At 41.4% G+C, this 20442-nt stretch overlaps 1 protein-coding gene across 1 annotated transcript in view; it reads left to right on the top strand.

Moving 5' to 3' along the window:
- The window catches only part of LOC145411590 (transmembrane protein 179), a 105891-nt gene that overhangs the window by 36634 nt on the left and 48815 nt on the right, over window positions 1–20442 (top strand). The window contains exons 2-3 of the mRNA XM_080281599.1: window positions 7167–7343; window positions 17062–17190. Of these exons, the coding sequence (XP_080137725.1) occupies window positions 7167–7343; window positions 17062–17190 (306 nt within the window). The remainder of the gene's footprint in view (window positions 1–7166; window positions 7344–17061; window positions 17191–20442) is intronic.

Here is a 20442-nt window from a genome sequence, read left to right as displayed (position 1 = left end):
GAGAATGGGAGTATGGATGGGGTATATGTGCAGGAGTAGGTGAGAATGAGAGGGCAAAAGAAGGAGTATGTATAGTTGTGAGTAAAAGATGGAAGAAGAGCATAAGACAGTATTGATCACTTGGGTCAAGGATTGCGTGGGTAAGGTTGAAAGTTGGAATACAAATGTGGGCGATTGTGTGTGTGTATGCGCCAACGCAAGATTGTGCTAGCAGAGTGAGAGAAGAGTTCTGGACAAATGTGGAAGTGTGCATGGAAAAGTTTGGAAGGAATGAGAGAGTGTTTTTGATTGGTGATATGAATGGTAAAGTAGGGAATGTGAAGGTGGATGGAATAGTTGGTGAGTGGGGTGTGCCTGCTGAGATACATGAGAATGGGAGTGCGTTAGTGGACATTTGTGCTGGGAGGGGGTTGGTGATAGCCAATACCCTCTTCAAGCATAAAATGATCCACAGGTATACATGGCGAGTGATGAGAAGGATGGGTGGTGAACTGAATGAAAGGAAGGCAATGATTGATTATGTGTGTGTGGATGAAAGGATGGGAAGATGTGTAATGGATGCAAGAGCTTATAGAGGTTGGGGGAGTGGACTTTCTGACCACTACTTGGTGGTGGCCAGAATTAGGATCCAAGTAAGATGGAGAAATAGAAGAAGGGAAAGACGAGAGGAAGGAGTAGTTGCAAGGAGAGTGGAAAGGTTACAAGAGGATGAGAAAAAGGCAGAGTATAAGAGAGAAGTGGAGGAATGTTTGGGCAAATATGAATTGGAGCAGATGGGGGACGTGGAAGGTGTGTGCAGGATATTTACAGAAGAAATATGTGTAGCATGTGATGTGGTGTGTGGAAGGAAGAGAAGATGGAGGGGGGTGCAAGGAACAGCGTGGTGGACTGAAGAGGTGAGACAGGCTGTGGCACAAAAGAAGAAAGCATACAATGAATGGATGAGAAATAGGGGCGTGGAAGAAGTTGAGAGGCGGAAGAGAGAGTTATATGTAGAAAGAAAGAGAGAGGTGAAAAGATTAGTAAGAGAGAGTAAGAAGAGAGTGGATGAGGAATTTGGAAGGAATTTGAGTGTAAAGTGGAGGGACTGTAAGAAAATGTTCTGGAAAGAGGTGAAGAGAGTCAGACAGGGTGGAAGTGAAGTTAGCAGGGGAGTGAAAGATAAGAATGGTAGATTACTAGTGGAGAAGGGAGAAAAAGTGAGCAAATGGAGAGAACACTTTCAGGAATTGTCGAACATAGAGGATGGAAGTAAATCGAGTATAGGTGGCTGGGGAATGGCTGGGAGGAGGAGGGAAGTGAGAAGACAGGAAGAAATCAGTAGGATAGAAGTTGTGGAAGCAATGAAGAAAGTTGAATTGGGGAAAGCTCCAGGAATTGATGGAGTGTGTGGTGAAATGCTGAAGCATGGGTGAGAGATAGTAGTAGAATGGATGTGGAAGATGTGCAGATTGGCCTGGGAGGAAGGTAGAGTCCTGGAGGATTGGAAGTCAGGTATAATTAATCCCTTGTACAAAGGAAAAGGGGAAAAAGAAGTGTGTGGTAATCATAGGGGCATTTGTCTTCTTAGTATAATAGGAAAAGTGTTTGGTAGGATACTTATTGACAGAGTTAGAGAAAGAACATAGGAATTAGTTGGAGAAGAACAGGGAGACTTTAGGAAGGGAAGAGGTTGTGTAGATCAGATATTCATTCTTAGATCTTTAGTGGAAAAGTTTCTAGAGAAGGGAAAGATGTTGTATGTGGCTTTCATGGATTTGGAGAAAGCATATGACAGGGTGGATAGACAAGGATTGTGGAAAGTATTAAGAGTATATCGAGTAGATGGGAAGTTGTTGAATGCTGTGAAGAGTATGTATGATGGTGCTAAGGCTGCAGTGTGTGTGGATGGTGAACTAAGTGAATTTTTCTCTTTGAAAGTTGGGTTGAAACAGGGATGTGTCGTGTCTCCATGGTTGTTCAATCTGTACATGGATGGGGTAATAAAAGAGGTACAAGGTAGGGTAGTGGATGTTGGAGTGGCCCTGGTGAGAGAGGATTGTGTTTGGAAACTCCCTGTACTGTTGTTTGCAGATGATACTGTGTTGTTGAGTGAAGACGAAGGGGAGCTGCAAGGCTTGGTGGATGAGTTTGGGAGAGTGTGTAAGAAACGGAATCTAAAGGTGAATGTAGGGAAGAGTAAAGTGATGGTCTTTGAGAGAGGTGAAGTCAGTGAATGTACAGCTAGGTTGGATGGTGAGGAATTGGTAAATGTGAGTACATTTAAGTACTTGGGTAGTGTGATGAGTAAGGATGGAGGTTTGGAGGGTGAAGTGCTTGAAAGGGTACAGCAGGGAAGAAAGGTTGCTGGTTCCTTGAAAGCAGTGATAAGAAACAGGGAAGTGAGCATGGAAGTGAAAAAGTTACTACATGACAGTATTGTGATACCAACTGTAACGTATGGAAGTGAAGCTTTGACGTTGTTGGAAGGACACAAGTCAAGAGTGAGAGCAGTGGAAATGAGTTATTTAAGAGGAGCCTGTGGAGTCACATGGAGAGACAGGCTGACGATTGAGGATATAAAGGAGCACTGTGGTGTGGATGTGGATGTGATAGGAAGTGTTATGAGGAACACACTGAGGTGGTTTGGCCATGTGGAAAGGATGGAGGGTGAAAGACTGACGAAGAGAGTGTATGTGAGTGAGATGGAGGGGGGAAGAGGGAGGGGGAGGCCGAGGATGAGGTGGAGGGATGGGGTGGAGAGGTATATGAGAGAGGGGGGTGTGAGTTGGGAGCAGGGCAGTGAAATGGCTGGGGACAGGGCGACATGGAGGTGATTTGTTTGTGACCACCCCAAACGGGATTGAGGCATCAGGCAATAGATAGATAGATAGACTTCACTGCCCTCGCCTGCCCTCAGAGTGGTGGCCTGAGAGAGAGAAAGAAACTGTCATTAAGAATTGTTTATCGACTACATTAGGGTTTTAAGGCAGATAACCACTATGAGTTTAATATGAAAGGAGAGCAGATTCTGCGGCCTGCACCACCCTCAGTGAAAAGAGGTTGGGAGGGGGGGAGGAACTGGCTGTTTAGAGGGGTATGGAGAGAGTGAGAGAGGTAGGGGGTTCAGGGGAGGGAGTTTGGGGAGGGGGGGAAGATGGGAGTGAGTTTCCAGGATTGAAATAGTTTACAGAAAGGGATGGGAGGATTTTGTTTTATGAAGGTGATAGCAATGAAGCAATGAAGAAAGTTAAATCGGGGAAAGCCCCAGGAATTGATGGAGTGTGTGGTGAAATGCTGAAGCATGGGGGAGAGATAGTAGTAGAATGGATGTGGAAGATGTGCAGATTGGCCTGGGAGGAAGGTAGAGTTCCAGAGGATTGGAAGTCAGGTATAATTATTCGCTTGTACAAAGGAAAAGGGGAAAAAGAAGTGTGTGGTAATCATAGGGGCATTTGTCTTCTTAGTATAGTAGGAAAAGTGTATGGTAGGATACTTATTGACAGAGTTAGAGAAAGAACAGAGAAATTAGTTGGAGAAGAACAGGGAGGCTTTGGGAAGGGAAGAGGTTGTGTAGATCAGATATTCATTCTTAGATCTTTAGTGGAGAAGTTTCTAGAGAAGGGAAAGAAGTTGTATGCGGCTTTCATGGATTTGGAGAAAGCATATGACAGGGTGCATAGACAAAGATTGTGGAAAGTGTTAAGAATATATGGAGTAGATGGGAAGTTGTTGAATGCTGTGAAGAGTATGTACGATGGTGCAAAGGCTGCTGTGCGTGTGGATGGTGAAGTAAATGAATTTTTTTCTTTGAAGGTTGGGTTGAAACAGGGATGTGTCATGTCTCCATGGTTGTTCAATCTGTACATGGATGGGGTAATAAAAGAGGTACAAGGTAGGGTAGTGGATGTTGGAGTGGCCCTGGTGAGAGAGGATTGTGTTTGGAAACTCCCTGTACTGTTGTTTGCAGATGATACTGTGTTGTTGAGTGAAGACGAAGGGGAGCTGCAAGGCTTGATGGATGAGTTTGGGAGAGTGTGTAAGAAACGGAATCTGAAGGTGGATGTAGGGAAGAGTAAAGTGATGGTCTTTGAGAGAGGTGATGTCAGTGAATGTACAGCGAGGTTGGATGGTGAGGAATTGGAAAATGTGAGTACGTTTAAGTACTTGGGTAGTGTGATGAGTAAGGATGGAGGTTTGGAGAGTGAAGTGCTTGAAAGGGTACAGCAGGGAAGAAAGGTTGCTGGTTCTTTGAAAGCAGTGATAAGAAACAGGGAAGTGAGCATGGAAGTGAAAAGTTACTACATGACAGTATTGTGATACCAACTCTAACTTATGGAAGTGAAGCTTTGACGTTGTTGGAAGGACACAAGTCAAGAGTGAGAGCAGTGGAAATGAGTTATTTAAGAGGAGCCTGTGGAGTCACGTGGAGAGACAGGCTGACGAATGAGGATATAAAGGAACGTTGTGGTGTTGATGTGGATGTGATAGGAAGCGTTATGAGGAACACACTGAGGTGGTTTGGCCATGTGGAGAGGATGGAGGGTGAAAGACTGACGAAGAGAGTGTATGTGAGTGAGATGGAGGGGGGAAGAGGGAGGGGGAGACCGAGGATGAGATGGAGGGATGGGGTGGAGAGGTATATGAGAGAGGGGGGTGTGAGTTGGGAGCAGGGCAGTGAAATGGCGGGGGACAGGGCGACTTGGAGGCGATTTGTTTGTGGCCACCCCAAACCGGATTGAGGCGTCTGGCAACAGATAGATAGATAGAAATAGTTTACAGAAAGGGAAGGGAGGATTTTGTTTTATGAAGGTGATAGCAGCCAGTAACCACATCTGCATATGACGTGTTGATACTACAAAGAGAAAATGCCATTATACAGCTTATGGAAATGATTTGATTTTTGTATCAGATTAATAAACTGATGAAGAGTGTTCCCCATCATCTGGCAACGCAAGACAGGAGCGAGTGAGCACATACTGGATTGGTTTATGATACAGAAATCTCTTTATACCATTTGATTATCATTGCAGTTGAAGTTTATCAGTCAACGAAATGAGCTGTGATAACAATGAAAAAGCACCGTTATGTATGTTTACATATACAAGAGTCTTCTAAATACAGTAATCCCTCCACTATCCTATGTAATAGAGCCAAAGGCATGTCCAGAAAGTGAGCCCCTGGCTATTGGATTGGTACTTAAGGACTCAAATCCAGCCTAACTTTGAAAGCCTTCTAAATAACTCCCTACCAGACATGCATAGCACCTATTTAAATTTATTTAAGACCCTGTTCACACCAATAATGGACATAAAGCATGAAATAAATGAAAAGGAACCAAAAAATGAGGAATTAGAAGTGTCTGAACCTCAGCCAGGGTATTTACAGCACGTCTGTGACCGCCTTCTCTAAGGCTTTGGCAATGGTGAAAATGCTCTTGAAGCACGTACAGTAATCCAGTGTTGTGCTGCACTTACAGTAATTCTTTGCACTTTGAGTTATAACTGTTTAACACTGCAGATTGTTAATTGCACCACGGCAGTTTCAACCACCAGTTTGCACTCCACAGTTAATCCTTTGCACTCTAAATTCTAATTTCTTAACACTGCACAACACTGTAAATTCCCATGTGGTCTAGTGGCGAGGTATTGCAGTTTATTCACTGTTTATTCACAAAAAATGAGCAAGTGCACTATCCATTGCGATAAGCATCTACTTGTGATTGCAGTTAAACAGTAAGAAGGAATGTTGCCTCCCTTGCATTATTTTAGAGATATTTTTTGGCAAATGCTCAGACGAAGTTGCGTCTTTGGTGCCACCTCTCCATGCCTTCCCTCGTGCTACACGGGCATTTGGTAGCGTTCATGACTGGAATGTCACTCAGCCATATTGCAGAACTTCTGCCTATCAGAATTCTTTCATTCCCCGAACTGCATCTCTCTGGAACTCGCTTCCCCAGAGTTGTTTCCCTCCAAATTTCAACCCACAACTGTTCAAGTCAAACTGTTACAGATATTTTATGAACAGAGGACACCAGTAATCTGGTGTATGGATTATTATTTTTTTACTCATTTGTTTTTCCTTCCTCTGTTCTGTTATTTATAAAAAAAAAAAAAAAAAAATGGTGGTGAGGGAGGAGCAGTGTTGCCAGATCGGAGCTTGGCCACATTACCACACTTCTTAGTTTTCATTACGAAATTTAACTTCTCATTACCAAATTCGTAAAGCTAGCATTTATTCTTCACTAATTACTAGTATACATACAAGTGGAAATTAATGTAATCACTCTTCTTATAATTAATAGCATGTTGATTATTTTCATGCTATGTAGGCTAGCAGATTAATCAGAGACAACAGACAATCCACCATCTCCATCCTGTGTATCCTCATTCATGTGAAAAAAACGTTTGGTAATGCATTATTCTGATTTATTACCAAATGAATTTTTCATTACCAAATTGATCCACATTTGGTAATGAAAAATACCAAATGGCAACCCTGACAGGAGAGGGGGGGAGGGGGGGAGGAAGGAAGGGGTGAAGGGTCCGTGTTGTAAACAGCTGTTCGGCACTGTGCAGCAATTTCAATTTATGGGTGGGAAAAAATCAGATTGTGTGGGGGGGGGGGGGTTCTGAAGGTCCAGGTCTACAATGTCCAGTACGTGGAGTGTCCGGAAAGTGGGCATCCAGATGGCATAGGGGTTACTGTTTATGATTCGTGGCTACGTGTCAGTTTTAAACAGTGATTGGTAACCCACTCATTCATCCACCTAGACACAACAGAGTTGTGAATACGTCACAGGTCGCAGGGGTACCAACTGTCAGACCCAAGCTCCACTCTCATACTGTACCAGGTTCATACGTTGCCAATTGTACATTTGAATAGTGAAAAATATTATGGCTATTGCCATTGCTCATTGCAGTGTTTCATTTGATCTTATGAGAGTTGTGGGAAAAAAAAAAAAATCTTGGATGTCCCTTCATATGCCATAGATCACATAATTTTTTATTTTTTATTTTTTCATTATTAGAAATTTTAGTAATAACTGGGTTACCCCATATCTCCTTCTTTCATCGAGCTGTTTTTAGAAGTAAGAGTATATATTGTAGCACTGTACTGTTATCCCTTGTATGTGAAAAGTCAGTGATTTATTGATCATTGAGCTGATATACAACTTTAACCCCCAGGGGCCACTGCCTTCTGTTCAGCAATGGCACATGGCGAGAGACAGATGGGCAGTTGGTAGTGAACTGGGCCTCCCAGGGCTACTGTGACTACACCCTCAGCTGGGCAGGCTTCTCCCTCCTCATTGCATTGGTTCAGACCTACAGGTTCACTGCACAGTTGTGTCGTGGAACAGAGAGGTTAGTTGGATAGCTATATGAGTAAAACAGTTACCATAATCCTCATGTAAAGTTGTTGCACTTTGAGGTATTTTATTATTAAGTGGCTGAGGGATTGACTGTTATTCCTTGTAAGAGGCCTTGAAGTCATTTTTTTTTTTTTCAATCATGGATTAGAGGCATGTGTCGCTTGAAGTTATTTGAATGAACTCAGTCTGGTGATTTATTATTTATTTTGTTTTTGCTTTATTGAAATGTTATATTAAGCTTCAGTGAGATTTTCCAACTGGATGGGATAGATAAGGCATTTTTTAGCTGTGGCTGTGAAGGAAGTCTCCCTTAAACTCTGTCAGGTACTCTGTACAGTAAAGTCACTCCCCGATATGTGATGGTTGAGTATGTGATCACTTAATAGAATGATTGATGAAAACTTCTACCCAGTTTCAGACTGATGATGGAAAATCACTACGATTTTTTTATATGGCCAAGAACAGTAACCTCGTTTGGACACGTGCCATCTGTAGGTGCACAGTTGTACTGTGCATCGCCTATCCCAAGTGGCTAGTGGTTTCCCAGTCTTACCTGGAGTCTTGTAAGGAATGTACATATATAGATGTGTACATTCTCTGCACAGTGATGTTAGGATGAGTGTGTGGTCATTGGTGCTGCAGTGGGTGTGACTGTCAGTGAAATTGTCAGGTGAATGAGTATTGTTGAGAAAATGCATCTATGCACATTCTTTACACAGCAGTATGAGGGTTTGTGTTTGTGTGGTTATTGGTTGTGGTCATTGGTGCTGCCTTCTGTGTATTGATCAGTGAAACTGTTGGGTAAATAAGCGAGGGAACCAATCAGAGACAGGCTAGCCAGTTCAGCATCATAGTGCCAGTGAACACTTTAAGCACTTGCCCACCCTTACATAACGTATTTCACTAAAGTCTTGACTGAAGAGATGATGTTACACAGATATGCATTTAGCAGCCAGTGGAGCAGTGGCTTAGGTGACTGTGCACGTGAGGATGCAAGAAAGGGCAGCACTTGTTTATGGTATCTCCAGTCATGGTCAAAAGTTAACTGACACTTTTTTCCCAGCATTGAGCTCTGTCTTCCATATTTCTTATTCCTCCCCACACAACAGAGCATTCTGTGTTCTAATACTGTCTTGTGTAATTCATATAGGCTAACTAGAACAAAAATAGTTTATGTAACACCTGCTTCTTCTTGCACCTTGCCAGAAACCATTGTGATAACTTTACCTCATCATCCTTCCCTCCTCATTTCCACTTTGATGGCTCTGTAGCTAGTTCTTCTACTGATAAATTAGAACTCTTCACCCAGACTTTCTCCTCCAGTTCCACCTTAGACAATTCCGGTGCTGTCCCTCCATCACTTCCCCACGTCTTACCTCTTCATGGCATGATGTATCATATTTTGTTCCATCACTGGCCTCATTACTAACAAGGCATATGTGCCTCATGGGGTCCCTCCTGTTGTCCTCAAGAACTGTACTTCTTTGCTTACACCCTGCCTAGGTAAACTCTTGCATCTTTGTGTGTCAGCTGGCACCTTTCCCTCTTGCTGGAAGTGTGCTGTCATTCAGCCTGTCCCAAAGAAAGGTGATCATTCCCAGCCCTCTAATTTAACATCCAGTATTACAAAAGTCTAAAAGTCTTTTCTTAAAAGAAAAATTTTAAAGCATCTTTTCTATCACAACCTTCTTTCTGATTGTCAGTATGGGTTCCACCAGGGAGGCTCCACTGCTGATCTTCTCACCTACCTTTCAGACTCCTGGTCATCCTGCTTTCAGGACAGTGGCAAAAACTTTGCTATTGCACTTGACATCTCAAAGGCTGTTGATTGAGTCAGGCATAAATCTTTTATCTCCAAACTACCCTGTTACAATGTCTGTCCTTTTATCTGTGCCTTCAGCTTCTTTTCTGTTTGTTCTTAGCTGCTGTTGTAGACGGCCACTGTTCTTCTCTTAGAGCTATCAGTAGTGGTGTTCCTCAGGGCTGTGTCCTATCACCAACTCTCTTCCTTTTATTCATCAATTACCTGTGCTGTACATCTAACCCTATCCACTCTTATGCTGATGACTCCACCCTTCACCTTTCCATTCACTTCCTGCAGCGTCCATCTCGGCAGTTACTTTAACAAACAAGGGATGAGGCTGTGGCACTCCTAATGTCTGACTTGGCTAATAACTCTGATTGGAGCAAAAATAATCTTGTTTTTAATGCATGAAAAACTCAGCTCTTACATCTATCAGCCCAACAGAATCTTCCACTTGAGTACCCTTTAATTTTTTTACAATATCCAGCTCAATCCTGCATCATCTTTAAATATACTTGGGGTTTCATTCTCTTGGGATTTATCTTGGAAAGAACATATTACCTCACTTGTAAAATGTGCGTCCAAGAGATTAGCCTAGGTGTGCTAAGCCCACTCCGTACCTTCTTTACCCCTGCACAGTTGTTGCCTTTATACATGGGTTTGGTTCAATCCTGTGTAGAGTACTACTCTCATGTGTGAACTGGGAAGGCTTCCCACATACTGTACAGCTCTTCACAACAGGGTAGAGTCAAAGGTTTCCATCTAATTAACTCTCCTTCTCATACTGGCTCCCTTCAACCTCTGTCTCTTTGCCACACTGTTGCATTTCATTTCTTTTCTGTCATAATTTCAATGGTCACTGCTCCTCTGAATTGTCTTTGCATCCCTCAACCATTACAGCAGGCACATAATACCTATCTAGCAACAAACTCTCATCTCATTTCCGTCCAACTCTCTTATGCAAGAATTAACTGTTGCTGCCAGTCCTCATATGCAACAGGTCAACTCTGGAACTGTTTGCCTCTGTCTGTATTTCGTACTGCCTATGATTTCCAGTCTTTCAAATGCAGTGTGTCAATCCAGGCTTCTCAAAATGAAAGAATCTTGAAATTGACTCTGTTAGCTTGTTTTTGTTTTTCCTCGGAGGGAACAATGTGCAAGCTCCTGGTGTTTGGCTCCTTCTTCCTTGCATTAAAAATAAAAAAAAAAAAAAAAAAAAAGATCCAGCTGGTTGTGAAATAATAATTTTGCTCATGGCTGCATATCAGCTGCGTAAATGTTACCATGTGTTGATATTTTTCTCGGTAACAAAACTTTCATGCTATTGCCACAATTATGTAAAAAGTCCATCACTATTATCGTTACAGCACACTAGAATACTGTATTTAAAAATTCAGTTCTTCAGTAGAGAATACTTTATGAACAGATATTAGAAATGTAACCTACGATGCTTAACTCTGCCATAATATTAAGCTTCGTTACAAAGAGGACGTTACTGTATTAGAAATCTGGATTTTGGTTGACTTTTCAAACTGGAGTGTTACTTATAACCTTTTTCCCTACAGACTGTGGTTCTTTCAGATGTAGGCTAAAGTGAATTGCATATTTTTCTTTCAGCTTATGTTATAGTCACTTGCCTTTAGTTGATTGGTTGATTTTTAAAATCAGTAATATCACAGTTTTAAGCCAGTGATTAACAGCAAGTAGACTCATTTTGATGGACCTTGATAGACTGGATATTGGATTTAACAAACACCATGAAGGCCACCAAACTTCTGTTACCTGTAATGAACAGTGTCCATTAAATGGGGTGCATTGGGTCACATATGTATCCTACCCATTTTACCCTATCCTGGCCTGAAATTGCCCTCTTCCCATCATGATTGCAGAGTTGTAATAACAGACTATAGTAATACTGTACTGGTTGTGAAGAAATTCTCTGACAAGGATGTGAAATTAGCTGCAAAAGGGCGAGTATTATGGGCCAAGTTAGTGTAAAATGGGAATAGTTTTAATTTTTAACCCTAGAATATTTTGTTGAACTTATTTATTTTCAAACTTATGCTTCATATCACACTTCAGGGGGGAGGGGGGGGAACAGTCAGGTATAATGAACTACTGTATCAGCTTTATTAGATCAGACTTCCCCTCAATTAGTTTACTATGGCAAGGGTCTGCTATACTTAATCTCTCTCTCTCTCTCTCTCTCTCTCTCTCTCTCTGCAGAAGGGATGCTAACCTACAACTTAACCCCTCTCCCCCCGAAGTAGAGGGATTGACAAAGAGATAGGCAGACAAAGAAGGAGAAATCCTTGTAACCAAGGAACAGACAGACTAGGAAAGAATAAGAAAAATGGAGAACAGTGGGACAGGGAAAAGCAACTCGGAAGTCAAGCAGTGGCTGAGGAGTGCAAGAGAGAAGACCGCCAAAAATATATAAACTTGGAGCTCAGACAAAACTCAGTATTGATCCCAAAGTAATTGGAACTCCAGCAACCAGTGGAGGTAAAAGCAATAGCACTTAGGCCAGAAAAAGGGCCACTAAAGAACACAGCTCCCTACAAGTGGTCTTCAAGGTAAGGATTCAAAGAAGAATGAAAACAAGCAGCTGACAGTGACCTGCACTGCAATACTAGTCAGTGCCTGGGGCTGTCTGATTACAGTTGGTTACCAGAAGATCCCTGGGATGTTGAAACCCTTGCCAGTTCAGTTCATCGATGTTCCATTTCTCTCCCAAATGAATTGTTACCTGTAACAATGGCAATGCCTTGGAAAGAGTAGCAGCTGTTTAGGTACAATATTCTCAGGACCTGCAAATAAAGGATTTATTTTGAAACCTGCCAGTTGGATATAAAGGGTTAAAGTGGCACTCTGCTTAAACACATCTTAGACTTGAAGTGAAAACTGACTGTAGTTTATACCTTACTGTTAGGTGCACCATAGTAGGGTTTTGTCAGGGCAAATGGTTGAATATTACTATTTATATTGATATGCGTATTGGAATTGATGCATATATATATTGTTTAAGAGCTTGATAGTGTCGTGTTATTATAATTTTATTTACAGTATAGTGTGAAAATGGTCAGTAGTGGTGTTCCTCAGGGCTCTGTCCTGTCACCAACTCTGTTCCTTCTATTCATCAATGACCTTTTAAGCTGTACAATTAACCGTATCCACTCATACGCTGATGACTCCACCCTTCACCTTTCCATTCACTTCCCGCAGCGTCCACCTCAGCAGTTACCTCAACAGACAAGGGATGTGGCTATGGCACATCTAATGTCTGACTTTGGCTCATATCTCTGATTGGGGTTAAAATAATTTTGTTGTTGTTAATGCATCAAAAACTCAGTTCTTACATCTTTCAGCCCGTCAGAATCTTCCACAGGATTATCCTCTAATTTTTAACAATATCCAACTCAATCCTGCATCATCTTTAAACATACTTTGGGTTTGAATCCCTAGGGATATATCTAGAAAAGATCTTATTACCTTTCCTGTAAAATCTGCTTCCAAGAGATTAGGTGTGCTAAGCTGACTCCATCCCTTCTTTAACCCTCTACAAATGTTGACTTTGTACACGGGTTTTTTTTTACCCCTGTGCAGAGTACAACTCGTTTGGGGAGGTTCCCCCACGTACAACTCTTCTCAACAAGGTGGAGTCAAAGGCATTTTGTCTCATTAACTTTCCTTCTCTTACAGGCTTCCTTCAACTATCTTTATCTAATTTCTGTCACTACTTCAGTGGTCACTGCTCTCTGAACTGTCTGCTTGCATCCCTCCACCACTACAGTGGGCACATAGCACCCATCTAGCAACAAACTTGTATCCCTTTTCTGTGTAATTCTAATGCAAGAGTTAACCATTACTCCCAGTCCTTCATGTATGCAGCAGGTCAACCATGGAACTGTCTTCCTCTTTATTTCTTACTGCCTGTGACCTTCAGTCTTTCAAATGCAGAGTTTTCAGGCATCTCGGAATGAACATTGCTTGAAATTGGCTCTCTGTTATCATGTTTTTGTTTTTTTCTTGGAGGGGACAGTCTAGCTGGCTTCTGGCCTTTGGTTTCTTCTTCCTTGCATTAATGAAAAACAGTCACCCACTCACTCAGTGTAGTGCTACTTTACTCCAAGGTGACTCTGCATTGAGTGACAAGCCAAATGATTTACCGTAAGCCAGGAAATCATTTAATACGCAAGGTGGCAACCTTATAACCAACCCATATGTGTTCCCTATGTATCAGCAAGTTGGTCAGTGGAGGGTTAGTCCCTCTTCCTGGAAAATAACTAACTAAAAAGACAGACAAAATGCCTCAAACCAGGACTGACCTACAAGTGATGACCAAGGACCGGACAAAGGACTTGGTGCGGATTTCAACGTGGAATGTGAGGGATGTGAATGATGAGAGAGAGAGAGAGAGAGAGAGAGAGAGATTGTCCAGGTGCTTGAGGATTCAGAAGTGGACATTTGTAGATTGACTGAGACCAAATGATAGGGTGAGAGTGGGAATATAGATTGGGTATATGTGTGGTAGTAGGTGAGAAAGAGAGGGCATGGGAGGGTGTAAATTTGTTGTGTCCAAGAGATGGAAGGAGAATATAAGAGAGTATGAATCAGTTGATTCAAGGATTGTGTGGATGAGATTGAAAGTAGGAATACAAGTGTGTGTGATTGTATGTGTACATGTGCCAACAGAAGACTGTGCAAGCAGAGTGAAAGAAGAGTTCTGGGCAAATGTGGAATCATGCATAGAAAAGATTGAGAGGAGTGAGAGAGTGTTTTTGGAGGTATGAATGGAAAAGTAGGGAATGTAAAGGTGGATGGAGTAGTTGGTGAGTGGGATGGGCCTGCAGAAATGGATGAAAATGGTATTACTGTCGTGGACATTAGTGCAGGGAGGGGATTGGTGATAGCCAATACCCTCTTTGGGCACAAAATGATCCCCAGGTACACATGGCGAGTGATGAGAAGGGTGGGTGGTAGCTGAGTGAATGGACAACACTGATTGATTGAGTGTGTGTGGATGAGAGAATGAGAAGATAGTGGTATGTGTTGGATGCGAGAGCATACAAAGGTTGGGAATGTGGACTGTCTGATCACTTGGTGGTGGTGGAAGTCAAGGTACATATGTGATGGATAAACGGAAGGAGAGAGAGAGGCAGGAGGAAGCAGTCCATACAAAGAGGGAAGAAAGATTGCGAGAGGATGAAAGAAAGGTAGAGGAGCGATTAGGTAAATATGATTTAGAGCAGATGGGGGAGGTGGAAAGTGTGTGCAAGGTATTCACAGAAGAAATCTATGCAGCATGTGAGGTTGCTGTTAGGGATGAAGAGAAGACAGAAGGGGGTGCAAGGAACAGCATGGTGGAATGAAGTGAGTCAAGCTGTTGTGGAAAAGAAGAAAGCATATAGTGAGTGGATGGGAAGCAGAGGCATGGAGGAAGTTGAGAGATGGAATAGAGAGTTAAATGTAGAGAAGAAAAAAGGTGAAAAGATTAGTGAGGGAGTAAGAAGAGAGTGGATGAGGAGTTTGGAAGGAGTTTGAGTGTAAAGTGGAGGGAATTTAAGAAAATGTTCTGGAAGGAGGTAAAGAGAGTTAGACAGGGTGATAAAGAAGGTAGTAGGTGAGTGAAAGATAAAAATGGCAGATTGCTAATGAGAAAGGAGAAAAAGTGAGCCAAAGGAGAGATTAAGGTATTGTTAAAAATAGAGAATGAAAGTAACGTGAGTATACAGTAAGTGGCTGGGAGGAGGAGGTAGATAAGAAGGGAATAAGAGATATGTAGAATGCAAGCAGTGGAAGCAATGGAGAAAGTCAGAATGGGGAGAGCCCCAGGAATTGATGGAGTGTAGGGTGAATTACTGATGCACAGGGACGAGATAGTAGTAGAATGGATATGGGAGATAAGCAGATTGGCCTGGGAGGAAAGCAGGGTCCCGGAGGATTGGAAGTCAGGTATAATTATTCCTCTGTACAAAAGAAAACGGGAAAAAGAAGTGTGTGGTAATCATATGGGTATTTGACTTCTTAGTGTAAAGGGAAAAGTATATGATAGGATACTTATTGACAGTTGGAATAACAGAGTAATTAGTTGGAGAAGAACAGGGAAGTTTTAGAAAGGGAAGAGGTTGTGTAGATCAGATGCATATCCTAAGGTGTTTAGTGGAAAGTTTCTTGAGAAAGAAAGAAGTTGTATGTGGCCTTCATGGATTTGGAGAAAGCATATGACAGAGTAGATAAACAAGAATTGTTGAAAATATTAATAATAGATGAAGTGAATGGGAAGTTGTTGAATGCCATGAAGAGTATGTATAAGGGTGCTATGGCTGCAGTGCCTGTGGATGGTGAATTGAGTGAATTTTCATATCTGAATGTTGGATTGAAACAGGGATGCGTCATGTCTCCAAGTTTGTTCAATTTGTATAAGGATGGAGTTATTAAAGAGATACAAAGTAGAGCAGTGGGTGTTGGGTGGCCCTACTGAGAGGGCAGGATTTGGAAACTAACTGTTTTGTTGTTTGCAGATGATACTGTATTGTGAAGTGAGGATGAAGGGGAACTGCAAGGCTTGGTGAATGAGTCTGGGAGAGAATGTAAGAAATGGAATCTAAGGGTGACTGTAGGGAAGAGTAAAGTTGTGGTCTTTGAGAGAAATGAAGTCATAGAATGCACAGTGAGGTTGGCTGGTGAGGAAATGGACAATGTGTGTGTATGTAAGTACAGTACTTGGATAGTTTGGTGAGTAAGAATGGATGTTTAAAGGACCAAGTACTTGAAAGGGTACAACAATTAAGAAGGAGTGCTGGTTTTTTGAAAGCAGTGATAAGAAATAGGGAAGTGGGCATGAAAGTAAAAATGTTGCAGCATGATACTATTGTGATAGCAACTCTAATATGTGGAAGCGAAGCTAGGACCTTGTTGGAGAATTCAAGTCAAGAGTGAGAACAGTGGAAATGAGATATGTGAGAGGAGCATGTGTAGTTAATGAAAGGACAGACTGACAAGTGAGGAAATGAGGAAGCACTGTAGTGTGGATGTGGATGTGATAGAAAGCATTAGGAGAAATACATTGAGGTGGGTTGGCCGTGTGCAGAGGATGGAGAATGAGAGACTAATGAGAAGAGTGTATGTGAGTGAGGCAGAGGGGGGAAGAGGGAGGGAGTGACTAAGGATGAAATGGAGGGATGGAGTGGAGAGGTATATGAGAGAGGGTGGTGTGAGTTGCAGGGAAAGCAGCGTAATGGCAAGGGACAGGGTGACATGGAGGCAATTTGTTTGTGGCCACCCCATATGGGCTTAAGAAGTCTGGATATAAATAGATAGATGATGTAAAATAGGCAAAACAAAGTTTATCATGAACAGGTATTTCTCATATTTGAGGTGTGTGTTCCAGTATATAAAAACTTTATGCCGTTGGCACTGTAAATTGGAAGAAACTAGCAAATAATTTTCAGAGGTTGCACTGAAAGTTTTTTTTTCCTGTAATATACTGTGGACTTAATAGCTTAAAACAGCATGAAGAAAAAAGTTATATTTTACAAGAATTTTCTGTAGAATTTAATATGAGTAGAAACACATACCAGTATGTACTGTATAGTATAGGTAGTCCTTATTGTAAGTCAGAGATATGCTCCAAATTAACAAATTTTTTCATGTGACAGGTGAAGTAAAGTGGATGAAACTGGCAAATTGGCTTTGTAAGCTATTTGGCAGCTTTCATTTGCCTTTGCTTATTTTGGTATAGAAGAAAAAAGAAAGTAAAAAAAAAAAAAATTGGCTGCATACCATAAGGACTAACACACACACACACACACACACACACACACACACACACACACAAGGCTACTTATGCCTAGGACTTTCTGTAAATTATGTTCTTTCACAATCATCACCATTGTTTTTACAGCACATTTCTGAGTGCGTTCTTTGATGTGGTTGTGAGCATAGTGATGGCGGGTGCGGCCTTGGCTGGTGCTGTCATCATCACTATGGGTTACCAGACATGGTGTAATGCCATCATGTTGCGTTTTGAAGCGTAAGTACACTTTCACAAACTATACTATAGCTATACAGGTCTTTGTTTAAAACTTACTTTTTTTTATACTGAAGGAGGCATTGAAGTCTCTTACCAGTTTATTGTTGCATGTGGCACATTAATTATTGTATCTTAGATGCAGTAGTGATGCAAACTGTGTCAATATTAAGAAAACCTGTATACATTAAACTCTTAATCATCCATTGCTGCAGCTTCTGGCATAGGCTATGTCAGTTTCCATTGGAGCAGATGGGGCTGAATTTTCAAACTATGTGGGAGGCCCTAAAATCAAAATCCTCATAAGGTAATCGTCAAGGAGACATGAGACTGCTTTTTTTTTTTTTTTTTTTTTTTTTTTTTTTTTTAAACCAAAGTCCTTCATGGGAATCTTTGAGTATTTTCTGAGTGTATTATGAAGCTAATGTTTTTAATTTCATGTAAAAGTGGTGACTAGCATTTAAAAAGCAGTCATTGTTTACAAAATCTCAACAGCGCCAATGACAGATGGGCATCATCTTGCCGTGCACCGAAGACAGACAGACACCAAATTATCACAGCATTTTTGGCATGAAGTTACCATTATTAGTGCTGATTTATACAAACCTAACCTAAATTTTCATAACCTAACCCAGCCTAATTTATCCTAACCTGACATAACCTAACCTGTTCCTTATATTATTGTACAGTATTTTTGTTGTTTGTAGGTGAATCCTCTTCATACATGAAAATGCACTTCTGTCTACCTTTACAAAAGTCACTGATCAATTCAATTAAGTTTTTAAGAGGTGGTCCTACATCTCCTTGAAGACTACACCCAGCACAAATTGACTTAGGACCTACACATGGAATTGCTATGGGAGAGTTGTCTGTCTTTGCTTTGTGTTTCCACCTCTACCAAGTGAATTTTTTGGGCAAGAAGTAACTGGTAACTCCTCTGGTGTTGGCGGAAGGTGTTGAAACACTCAGCATGTTAGTGCTTGCCCAGAAGCGAGAGTGGGAGTATATGTTCCCGTTGCTCCGAGCTTGCACCTCCCTCTTTTTTCGTATGCATTACTGTTTGCCCTGTTATTTTCCTAGAGTCGAGTTGTCACGCCTGGAAAGTACTGCTCAAGGGATGAGAGGGTCCTTATCATTGCATGGAGGCAGGATAATGCCCCTATCAACACGATTTGTGAATGTACTGGACGCGCAAAGTCAACTGTCGTGAAGATTCTTGCTGCAACACGTGGCCTGCCACGTGATGTCATACCAGAGCACAAGCATGGCGGTGGGAAGAAGAGGATGACTTCCACAGGTACAGTTACACTTCTGGAGAGGGAAGTAATCAAGAATCCTCGACTGACAGCAGCAGAATTGAAGAGAGTGCATCCCCAGCTGTTACAAGACATCTCCATTCGAACTATCCAACACCGCTTGCAGAAGCAGCTGGGTTTGCCAAACCACACCGCAGCCAAGAAACTGGTTCTTACTGACCGCATGAAGAAGCAGCGCATTCAGTTTGCCAAGAAGTATGCATGCTGGACTGGACATCGGATGAGTGGAGAAAAGTTATGTTTTGCGATGAAAGCACATTTCAAGTGTTCCAGGTGCATTCAGCCAAGGTTCATTGCCCTGCCTCCCGTAGTCAATATGACCCAGTTTACATGGTGCAGACTGTTAAGTACCCACAATCAGTAATGGTATGAGGGTGTTTCTCAAGTGAAATGGAATGGAGAGGCTTCTACTTTCTTTCTAAGGACTTGGTGATGAATGGTGGCCAGTACATTCAAGTTCTGAAAAATCATTTGTTAAACTTTTTTTTGCTATTCATGGGTGCTACTTTTTCATGCACAATTCAGCTCCATGTCACAGGTCAAGAAAGGTGACAAAATGGCTTCAGGACAATTGGATTGAGATCCTCAACTGGCATGGCAACAGTCCAGATCTAAATCTAATAGAAAACTGCTGGGCAAAGATGAAGAAAATCATGGTAGAGAAAAAGAAGACACCCAATCTGGACTCAAGATTGAACTGACAAATGTTTGGTGCAAAGAAATGTCCTTAGATTACTTTAGAGATCTAAGTGATTCCATGCCAAAATGCATCCAACTGGTCCTGAAAGACAAGGGAAACATGATTTCATATTAATGAATGGCATTTCTTGAACAAACACTGTGATATACTATGATTTCTGTGTTTTTTAATACCTTGTGAGGGGAGGTCCTAAGTCAATTTGCAGTAGCTGTACCCTGTTGCATTTGTCTCATCACCCAAACACAATTTCTTGATGGCCTTACTTGTAACTTGGAATTTTGGCTCACAACAGATGACTTCATTTCATTTGAATTTCCTACCATTATGGTTTTATTATTGTTTCATGTTCAGTATTCAGTGAACAATACAGTACTGTAAGCTTGAGGATGAAATTCAAGGCTGTAAGTCTTGTCACCAAAAAATCTGTTTTTGATGTTCGATTTTTCTATCGTACTGCATTGTTTATAACAGTTCCAACATGTTTGTGTGCATTGGCCTTGATCACCTAGTTTGTACTTTTTACAAAGTACATAAAGATTACATCATGGATGGTGAGATATTTATTGTTTAGTTTTGGTATCTTGCATTTGATGGAGTGCAAGATTATGAAATTTTTCCCAAAGGATGACTCCTGCTGCCATTGGATGTTTTCTGAGGACGTTTTTTTTGTACACTTTGTTCTAGTTCCTCATGCTTTAAAAAATGAGGCATTTACTTCTTTTTAATTTGTTGCATGTTTGTCCCTACCATTTGTTTTCTTCTCGTGTTAAATGTGAGTTTTTAGGATAGAGGGTCGAGACAAAAAGTAACACAATATCCGGTTTGATGCCGAATGTTGAGCCAGATGCACAATATCCGGCATTTCACTTTATTTTGCGTAGGGTTTGTCTGAATTCTCCCGGATAATTGAGAGATTACTGAACCTGTTTTCCTTACGCTTTTATATTTCATGTTCCTAGTTTATACCTCAAGTTCAGTTAGTATATGATCACTCTATCTAAGGGACAACAGTAATTTATATTTTGGATATCATTTGTATCATTTGTCATAACAAAATCTTAACTTGATGGTTCATTATCACCTCTTTTACTTTCCCTAATCTTTTGGATCATTAAGTTCTCTGTTGCCAGTTCATGTAATTTTAACCCCATGTATTGGTATTATTACTGGCATCTCTACATGTAGAGGAAGCAAGAGGTGAAACGATTAGTAAGAGAGAGTAAGAAGAGAGTGGATGAG

This window comes from Coenobita brevimanus, chromosome 90 (genome assembly GCF_032717465.1).
Source record: "Coenobita brevimanus isolate Jiangsu-jjx chromosome 90, ASM3271746v2, whole genome shotgun sequence".
In the NCBI taxonomy this organism is placed as follows: Eukaryota; Metazoa; Arthropoda; class Malacostraca; order Decapoda; family Coenobitidae; genus Coenobita; species Coenobita brevimanus.
Note: the sequence above shows the minus strand (reverse complement) of the source record. Positions and strands in the feature narration are given on the sequence as shown.